Here is a 9,863-nt window from a genome sequence, read left to right on the forward strand (position 1 = left end):
TCACAATGGCTAATCGAACGTTTTCCGGTAGAAGCCCCCTCAATGCAACCGAAAGTAGTTGCGTCATAATCACGTGGCAGTCATGAGACTTTAGGTTCTGAAACTTTTTCTCTGGCATATTTATTATTCCCTTTATATTCGACGAGAAGCCAGTCATGACCTTCATACTGAGCAGGCATTCAAAAAAGATTTCTTTCTCTTCTTTCGTAAGAGCGTAGCTGGCAGGACCTTTATACTGCTTCGGAGGCATGTCGTCTTTTTCGTGCAAACGTTGCAGGTCCTCCCGTGCCTCAGGTGTATCTTTTGTCTTCCCATACACGCCCAAGAAGCCTAGCAGGTTCACGCAAAGGTTTTTCGTCACGTGCATCACGTCGATTGAGGAGCGGACCTCTAGGTCTTTCCAGTAGGGTAGGTCCCAAAATATAGATTTCTTCTTCCACATGGGTGTGTGTCCCTCAGCGTCATTTGGAACAGCTAGTCCACCGGGACCCTTTCCAAAGATTACGTAGTGTAAATCATTGACCATAGCAAGCACGTGATCACCGGTGCACATGGCGGGCTTCTTTCGGTGATCTGCCTCGCCTTTGAAATGATTGCCTTTCTTTCGACATTGATGGTTGGTCGGAAGAAATCGACGATGGCCCAGGTACACATTCTTCCTGCATTTGTCCAGGTATATACTTTCAGTGTCATCTAAACAGTGCGTGCATGCGTGGTATCCTTTGTTTGTCTGTCCTGAAAGGTTACTGAGAGCGGGCCAATCGTTGATGGTCACGAACAGCAATGCCTTAAGGTTAAATTCCTCCTGTCTGTGCTCATCCCACGTACGTACACTGTTTCCATTCCACAGCTGTAAAAGTTCTTCAACTAATGGCCTTAGGTACACATCAATTTCGTTGCCGGGTTGCTTAGGGCCTTGGATGAGAACTGGCATCATAATGAACTTCCGCTTCATGCACATCCAAGGAGGAAGGTTATACATACATAGAGTCACGGACCAGGTGTTGTGATTGCTACTCTGCTCCCCAAAAGGATTAATGCCATCCGCGCTTAAAGCAAACCATACATTCCTTGGGTCCTTTGCAAACTCATCTCAGTACTTTCTCTCGATTTTTCTCCACTGCGACCCATCAGCGGGTGCTTTCAACTTCCCATCTTTCTTTCGGTTCTCACTGTGCCATCGCATCAACTTGGCATGCTCTTCGTTTCTGAACAGACGTTTCAACCATGGTATTATAGGAGCATACCACATCACCTTCGCAGGAACCCTCTTCCTGGGGGGCTCGTCGTCAACATCACCAGGGTCATCTCGTCTAATCTTATACCGCAATGCACCGCATACCGGGCATGTGTTCAGATCCTTGTATGCATCGTGGTAGAGGATGCAGTCATTAGGACATGCATGTATCTTCTCCACCTCCAATCCTAGAGGGCATACGACCTTCTTTGCTGCGTATGTACTCTCGGGCAATTCGTTATCCTTTGAAGCTTCTTCTTCAATATTTTCAGTAGCTTCTCAAATCCTTTGTCAGCCACAGCATTCTCTGTCTTCCACTGCAGCAATTCCAGTACGGTACCGAGCTTTGTGTTGCCATCTTTGCAATTGGGGTATAACCCTTTTTTGTGATCCTCTAACATGCGATCGAACTTCAGCTTCTCCTTTTGACTTTCGCATTGCGTCCTTGCATCGACAATGACCCGGCGGAGATCATCATCATCGGGCACATCGTTTGGTTCCTCTTGATCTTCAGCAGCTTCACTCGTTGCAGCATCATTCGGCACATCGTCTGGTTCCTCTTGATCTTCACCAGCTCCCCCCGTTGCAGCATCACCGTATTTAACAGGCACATAGTTGTCATCGTACTCTTCTTCTTCGCTGTCTTCCATCATAACCCCTATTTCTCCGTGCCTCATCCAAACATTATAGTGTGGCATGAAACCCTTGTAAAGCAGGTGGGAGTGAAGGATTTTCCGGTTAGAGTAAGACCTCGTATTCCCACATTCAGTGCATGGACAACACATAAAACCATTCTGCTTGTTTGCCTCAGCCGCATCGAAAAACTCATGCACACCCTTAATGTACTCGCGGGTGTGTCTGTCACCGTACATCCATTGCCGGTTCATCTGCGTGCATTATATATAATTAAGTGTCCAAATTAATAGAAGTTCGTCATCACATTAAAACCAAAGTGCATACATAGTTCTTATCTAACAACATATACCTCTTCAGAGCATCTAATTAATTAAACCATACATTGAAACTATGTAAAACATTTCAATGCGAAAACAAATGCGATCATAATCGCAACCAAGGTAACAATTGATCCAACGGCGTAATGATACCAAGCCTCGGTATGAATGGCATATTTTTTAATCTTTCTAATCTTCAAGCACATTGCATCCATCTTGATCTTGTGATCATCGACGACATCCGCAACATGCAACTCCAATATCATCTTCTCCTCCTCAATTTTTTTTATTTTTTCCCTCAACAAATTGTTTTCTTCTTCAACTAAATTTAACCTCTCGACAATAGGGTCGGTTGGTATTTCCGATTCACATACATCCTACATAAATAAAATCTATGTCACGTTGGTCGGCATAATTTTCATAAATAATAAATAAACCAATAGTTATAAAGATAATATATATACCACATCCGAATCATAGACAGGAAGAGGGCCGGCGGGGGCGGATACCAAAACCATCGCACTATATAAGATGCAATAATAAAAGTATAATACAAGTATTTTTGTAAACATACAAGTAAGAATATTTTTCCTTTCAGAAAGAAGATAAGAACAAGAGGCTCACCACGGTGGTGTCGGCGATGAGCTCGGCGCGGGTGATCGACGGCAGTGAAGACGGGGACAGGGCGTGACGGACCGCTAAACCTAGACAAATATTATGAAAAATGGAGTTTGGAGGTCGAGCTTGAAGAGGAGAAAGCTTAAGTAGTGTGGCTCGGGCATTCCATCGAACATCTTGTGTGCATAGGAGGTGAGCTAGAGCACCACCAAGCCCTCTTCCCCTCGACCAGAGAAAAACAAAGCACTGTGGTGCTCTGCTCGGGAGCGAGGGGTATATATAGGCACCTCATTGGTCCCGGTTGGTGACATGAGCCGGGACTAAAGGGGAGCCTTTGGTCCCGGTTCAAGCCACCAACCGGGACCAATGGTGATGGGCCAGGAGCGAGGCCCATTGGTCCTGGTTCATCCCACCAACCGGGACCAAAAGGTCCATATGAACCGAGACCAATGGCCCACGTGGCCCGGCCGGCTCCCTGGGCTCACGAACCGGGACCAATGCCCACATTTGGTACAGAGGAAGTACATGGCAACAGAAGCAGCGACTGAAACAGTTAACAACAATGGTTATGAACATGAGCCCTCTTTTGCGTCTAAATGAAAAGGTAACGCTCCTGTCAGTTCCTCGAAAACGGAAATAGTTCTGCGCATATACTCCCACCATTTTGGAACAAAATCGGTCGTCGGGCCAGTGAAGTTCCTTCGAAAAGAGGCAGCTCGATCGCGAGCTCCGAACCACCAGGGTTTCATCTCACGAACCAAGTCGCGCTGAACCGAGTGCACCTGACGTTGTGCTCTAGCTGGCTGGAACACGGAGCACTTGTAGCTCAGATGCCGACATCGTGGATGCCCAAAGAGAAAAAGCTGTAGCATGCGTGTGCGTACCTGCGCACGCAGGTAATCTCGATTTGTATAAGCCCTTTGACTCGCTGAATATGCATTCTGATTCTGGTTTTCTCCTTTTGAGGAATCCATCCCCAAGGTCGCCACAAAGTGGACGCCTCCTGATCAAAGTCAACCCACAAGCTAAGCTAAGCTAGGTAGCGCTAAAAGGAAATGCAACACAACACAGCTTTTGAGCTGAAAACTGTAGGGGAACTGTACAAAACATGTACTGATAGCAGAGCTCGGTCGGAGTGCATCAACATCGTGTAGCTCAGTCGGAGGTAATTGAGTACTCGCTCCTTGGCGAGCACCGATGCATCAAGCAAAATGACCATGGCTGCTCACGTATCTGTAATCAGAGGGTTAGAGAGTTATATTAAGGGTATGCCTAGATCTCAGTTGATTGAGATTTAGTGATGTCTCAGTCAAATAACATAACATATAAAAAAGAAAAAATAAATTACACGGATCTTCACGTAAGAGCATCTACAGCCGAGCGCCTCAAATCGGCCTCAGACACTCAGGCGGCCCGCCCGGTCACTGACCGGTCACGAAATTTTGACGCAGAAAGGCGCCTCAAATGGGCCTCAAATGCCTGGACTGACCGGCGCCTCTCATTTTCAGCCTAAATATGGGGCGGATATGGGGGCGCCCGGGCACGCCCGCCACGTCGGACCCGGCCCATGCTGGCTCGCCCGACCCCATATATATTCCTCCTCGTCCGCTCGCCGAACCAAACCCTAGCCACTTTACTCCACTCTCCTCTGCCACCCAAGCTCACCTCTGGCCGTCTCCGACATGGTGGACAGCGGATTTGAATGCTTCACCTCCAGATCCGTCGACCCCTAACTCATCCTACGCGGCCCCGAGAAGGAGATGGCCGCCTGGCTTGCGCTTTGCCGCTCCCGGGAGAAAGCTTGTGCGAGGCAGCACTCGGACTCCTTCTGTCGGGAATCCATTGTGCCCGCCCAAATGGCGCACATATCCGGCGCTAGGTGTGTCGTTGCTGCCTCACCTGAGGTGTGCGGTACATCTGGCGTCCGAAAGCTAGGTTAAATGTAATAATATGGATTTGGGGTTTCTACGGTCAGCCGTTTGAGGTGTTGGATTTGACAAGTCCAGCTGTAGATGCTCTAAGATCTCATGGATATAGCAGCGAATGTATTTAGCACTTAGCTAGCAACATGACACTACCGAAATAACGGTAATTTCTACGCCAACAGCTTATTGTCGGGGCCGTCGGCATAGATGGACATATGCCGATGGCCCTGTTCGACGTCAATCAGGTAGTGTGAAGTAAATCTTATCACACAAAACATTATGCATTTAAAAGGAGGGCGGATTCGACTTAAAAAAGTAGACAATATCTTCCACTAATGCACTCAACGCGAAAGTTAGGCGGCGGGCGCATGCCTCTTTTGGCTGCACCTTTAGTTTATAGATCATCTCACATTTTCAGTGTGAGTGCTAAAAGGACGGAGAACAGAATACATACTCATATTAGCTGTCGCTGGAATGGATTTATCTAGCACTGAAATCATTACATCGTAAAGTGCATTGAATTCGCAAAGAATCGATACAAACATTCGACCAACAGGAAACAAATTTGGAGAGTCTAATGAGGATGCATGCGAATGCGATGCAGCCCGTAGTTTATGCTATGCAATGGGATCGTAGGAGGGAAGATCATGGAACTCAGAAGGCGGTGCAGTTCTTGGGCAAGCCGGTGACGTGGTCGACGGAGACTTGCTGGGTGGCGATGCAGCTGAGGACGTCCTGCCGGAGCTTGGCCCCGGCGGCCTTGAGCCCCTTGATGGACACGGGCTGGTTGAAGAGGTTCAGCACGGGGAGCTTGGACGCCGGCGGCATCTTGCCCGACGGCAGGAGCGGCGCGAAGTCGTCGGCGACGAGCGGCACCTCGAAGTCGCCCTTGTCATGCTTGAGCTTGTTGTCCTTGGCGCTGATGTGGGCGCCGGGCTCCATGTGGTTGGTGGAGAAGCTGGTCTGGTTGGGGAAGTTTGGGTAGAGGCTGACGTACCCCCTAAGGTACATCATGTCGATGAGGAACTTCTTCCATGACGCCTGCCAGCCGTTGGTGCGTGACCTCGGGATCTGCACCGGGTTCGTCTTGGCGTCCTCCGTGAAGCGTGCCGCCATGTAGGCGTAGAACTCGCGCCAGTGCTTTGGGAAGAAGACGGCGCCCCAGCTGCAGGGGAGCTGGTGGAGGTAGGGGGTGTTGGCGCCATGCTTGGTGGCGCCAAAGAAGGCGGTGGCGTTCCAGCGCGGCCGCTCCTTGGTGACCTCGACGAGGCGGGGCGTGTAGAGCGAGATGGAGGAGAGCTCCGGGAGGGAGACGGTGGGGTCGTAGCGGTAGGCGAGGAGGGCGTACTTGACCCAGAGGTAGTAGTAGGGGGACACCTCGATGTCGTCCTCGAGGAGGAGCCCGTAGTCGTCGTCGGAGGCCGGGTACCAGCTCTCGCTGACGGCGCGGATGAGGCCGCCTTGGATGATGCGGCGGCGCAGCGTCTTGCCGCCGTGCGGCCAGGCGAAGGCGTTCACCGTGTTGAGGGTCGCTGCGTCCACCTTGCTGTCCATGTTGAAGCTGATCGGCACCTCGTCGCCCAGGTAGTAGGCGTTCTTCAGCGAGCTGAGTAACCGCTGCAGGGACCCCGCGCGCGTCTGCGTGATGATGTTCACCGAGATCCTCATCTTGTTCCAGTCTGCAACGTAAGTGTTCAGTGAAATCATTGTAGAAGATCATTGGTACGACGAGGAGAAAGAGGGAGGTCGATGTGTTATAAGATTTGTCTGAAGTTAAATTTCATAAAGTACAACCATGTTTATAGGAAAATAATAATAATATTTACTATGTTAAATCAATATTATTCGATGCATTATGGAATTAGTTTTCTTATATTATATAATTTAAATATCGTAGGTGTTCATATTTTAAATATATATTTGATCAAATTTTACAAAGTTTGAATTCAACAAATCTTATATGACGAGGAGATAAAAAAAAGACGGAGAGTACTTACTTGGGAGTGAGGCAGGGCGGAGGGTGGCCATCCAGAGCACCTTGGGGATGGTCTTTCTAGGGAGGAGGACGAGTGCGGTTTGGTTGACAGCGGCGTCGGCGGCCATGCGGAGCGCTTCCTTGACCTTACCGTCGACGTCGGCCACCGCGACGATGACGCTGGGGTTGTGCATCCGGACGAGGCCGCGCATGCTGGAGTAGACGGCCTGCAGCACGGGCACGTCGGAATGGGACGGGCCAGAGAGCGCGCCGAGGGCCAGGTCGAACACCTTGAACCGCCGCTCCTTGCACACCACCTTGGGCCACTTGAGCACGGCCGCGGCCTCCTCGCAGGGGCAGTGCCCGCCACCGGACACGACGAGGTACGCCTTCCGGCCGGCGGTGGTGCGGAACTTCTCCAGCAGCGGCGCCAGCGCCCTGACCTCGGCGAGGGAGTGCGCGTAGAAGAGCGCGTCCACCTTCTGCGGGTTCATGGCCGCCCACTGCGTCACGTAGCCGGAGGTGAGCGCGCGCCACCACTGCTCGTCCCGCACGGTCACGATGTCCTTGAAGATGACTGTCGTCTCGGAGACGTAGGCCAGGCGGTGCTCGCTGTCCCCCCACGTCTCCTTGTCGGCGGGGTCGACGGGGAGCACGAAGGAGCCGGCGCCCATGTACTTCTGCAGCTGGTAGCTGAGGTGCAGGTCCTCGCCGGTCATGAAGGTGAAGGGCGTCTCGATGAAGAGCGTCTTGACGAGCTCCGTGGCGAGGAACCATGAGCTGGAGAGGAAGTCCACCTGCACGATCCGGTCGACGGTGATGTCGTAGGCCGGGTCGGGGAGGTAGAGCCCGGCCTCCCGGGAGCGGAACTTGCGGTAGCTGGGGAAGGTGAAGTCCTTGCCCCGGAAGGGGAGGATGCGGCCGATGCTGCCGAGCACGGCGTTGCGGTACTTGTCGGTGCCGGCGACGTGGCAGAGGATCTCGAGCATGCGGGTGCCGGGGATCATGTCGTCGTCGAGGACGTAGACGAAGTCGGACTCGGCCTGCAGCGCCATCTGGAAGCGGCCGTAGTACTTGAAGTCGTAGCCGGAGGCGACGAAGCTGACGCGGGTGTCGTTGTAGCTCTCGACGATGCGCCGGAGCGAGGCCTCGTTGGGGCTCCCGAAGGCGAGCACCCAGGCGCGGTGGAACGGCAGCGTCTGCCGCCGGAGCGTGTCCAGCTGCGCGCACAGCGTGCGCCGCTTGAAGTGGTTGAGGATGACCGTGACCCGCGGCCGGCCGGCCTCGTCGGACGGCGGCGAGGGCCAGCGGGAGCGCATGCGGAGGAGCTCGGGGAGCGTCTCGGCGGCGAAGGAGCGGCGCTGGAAGGCGAGCACCTCGTCGTAGAGCTCGCGCTTGAGGCGGATCATGAGCGCGTCGGTGGACTTCTTCTGCTCGAACTCGATGCTTTCGTGCTCGCACACCTCCTGCGGCGACAACAGCAGGTCGCCGCCGCCGTCGGGCATGATGCTCTGCTTCCAGCGCTGCGCGATGCGGGTGGCCCAGGCGAAGTCGGGCTTGGCGCGGAGGTCCACGGCGGGGCTCATGTAGTAGAGCAGGAAGGTGGCGTAGATGGCGAAGGCGAGCTGGAGGCAGGTGAGCGCCGCCACGAGGCGCGACGAGTGCTTCGCCGCCGCCCCCAACGACGCGCGCCTCGGCTTGCCGCCGACGTAGTCGCCCAGCCTGTCCTCCAGGGAGTCGTTCTTCACGATGTGCGCGCGGGTGATGCCCATGGTGATGGCGGGAAACTGCTGATTTGAAAAAGAAGTCGTGAGACGTACGAGACTGCACTGCTACTGGCTTCACTTATGCTGCTGACTTTGCTTAACTAGCATGCAAATGTGAAAGTCTCTGCTACTTTAAACAGCATGCAAGCTACGTAGGCGTGATGAATTGCTTGATTAGTCAGCAATATCATCTGATTTATTAATGGATGCAGTAGGAGTTCAGCAAAGCGAACACGGGTTCAGACAAGAACAAGCAACATATTTTTTTTTTCGAAAAGGACAAGCAGCATATATACTAGTGCAAATGTATGTTTTTCCAAGAAAGAACAGGCAGCAGCATGTTTAGGATGGACTTGCTTGTGAGTTTACCTTGGAATGGATCCTGCAGACCAATTGCTAGCAAGAACGCTAGCTCGATCTTCACATGGACATACGTTCGGCGAAGCAGGTAAAGAAACGGGTTACTGAAGCTAATTCTCTGAGGAACAGTCAAAATGCAAAATGAAGGAAGAAAGACAGAAAGGATCAAAGATAGTAAGAGAGCACTAGTCTACTCTAGTTTGTGATCATGCTCTGCGTGGAGGACTTGAGGATCTAAGCTAGGCTGTGATGCATCGTGTGCTCCCACTTTTATAGGCAATGGCGATCGATGCACGTATCAGGGAGGAAGCAGTGGGAACGTACGTTGTGCGAGCGGCACGAGGATGAGTGTGACGAAAGCAGGCAAGCCAGAGCTTCATGCACGCACAAAATGGCGCCGATCCCGAGCGATCACCTCACATGGATGGCAAAGGATGCATGCATGCATGCTTAAGTTACCTAGCTTGTCATTCCAAGCATATGCACCATGGTAAGTAAACACCTCCTCACGTATATATTGAGATGATGAAAAAAGAAAACGAGTGTGCTTTTCGTCCCTCAGCTTAGCAAATAGTGTTATTTTTTTGTCCTGCAACTTACAATGGTATTAGATATATTTGGTTCCTGGCGGTTGGTTTTGACTTCACATGGCACGGTTGAAGCGGTATTCTACACATGAGAGCTGGTTTTACTCCTCTCATTCTCTCCCCCTCCCTCTTCTCTTTGTACAACTATCCAAGCCACCCAACCACCTTGATCTTTCGCCTCTAGGCATGTTTGGTACTGCTGGAATTTTGTCTATTTTAAGCCTAGCCCAATAACAGTTTCAGAAATTCTTAATAAATCATAGAGGCCCACGCAGCCCATTCGTGCAAGGCAAGAGGTGGAACTAAAGTTTAGTCCCACATTGTTAGTTTAGAGGGAGTTGGACCTCTTTATAAGGGAGGCTCTTTCTCCACATGTATGAGGATGAGAATAAGAGGGACATCCACACGCGCTCCTCCTCTGTCCTTCATATGATAGGTTCTA

The 9,863-nt window shown here is 51.7% G+C and overlaps 1 protein-coding gene across 2 annotated transcripts; it reads right to left on the reverse strand.

The window, feature by feature from the left end:
- Window positions 1-5,172: 5,172 nt before the first annotated feature.
- LOC123131261 (uncharacterized) lies at window positions 5,173-9,066 on the reverse strand. 2 transcript variants are annotated; one of them, XM_044550976.1, is made up of 3 exons: window positions 8,844-9,066; window positions 6,731-8,495; window positions 5,173-6,412 (listed from the first exon to the last, which is right to left on the reverse strand). In XM_044550976.1, exons 2-3 carry the CDS (start codon window positions 8,478-8,480, stop codon window positions 5,388-5,390), a joined length of 2,775 nt encoding a protein of 924 aa, XP_044406911.1. In that variant the 5' UTR covers window positions 8,481-8,495; window positions 8,844-9,066; the 3' UTR covers window positions 5,173-5,387. The 2 variants fall into 2 exon arrangements, with proteins under 2 accessions (XP_044406911.1, XP_044406912.1); XM_044550977.1 differs by having other exon boundaries at window positions 6,731-8,498.
- Window positions 9,067-9,863: the final 797 nt, after the last annotated feature.

The sequence above is a fragment of the Triticum aestivum genome, chromosome 6A (genome assembly GCF_018294505.1).
Source record: "Triticum aestivum cultivar Chinese Spring chromosome 6A, IWGSC CS RefSeq v2.1, whole genome shotgun sequence".
Taxonomy (NCBI): domain Eukaryota; kingdom Viridiplantae; phylum Streptophyta; class Magnoliopsida; order Poales; family Poaceae; genus Triticum; species Triticum aestivum.

Excerpts from the sequence above, each read along its gene's own strand:
- LOC123131261 (XM_044550976.1), bottom strand. The coding sequence starts at position 8,480 with ATGGGCATCACCCGCGCGCACATCGTGAAGAACGACTCCCTGGAGGAC. Across the intron at positions 6,413-6,730 it reads CCGCCCTGCCTCACTCCCAA|ACTGGAACAAGATGAGGATC; the intron begins GTAAGTACTCTC and ends CTTACGTTGCAG.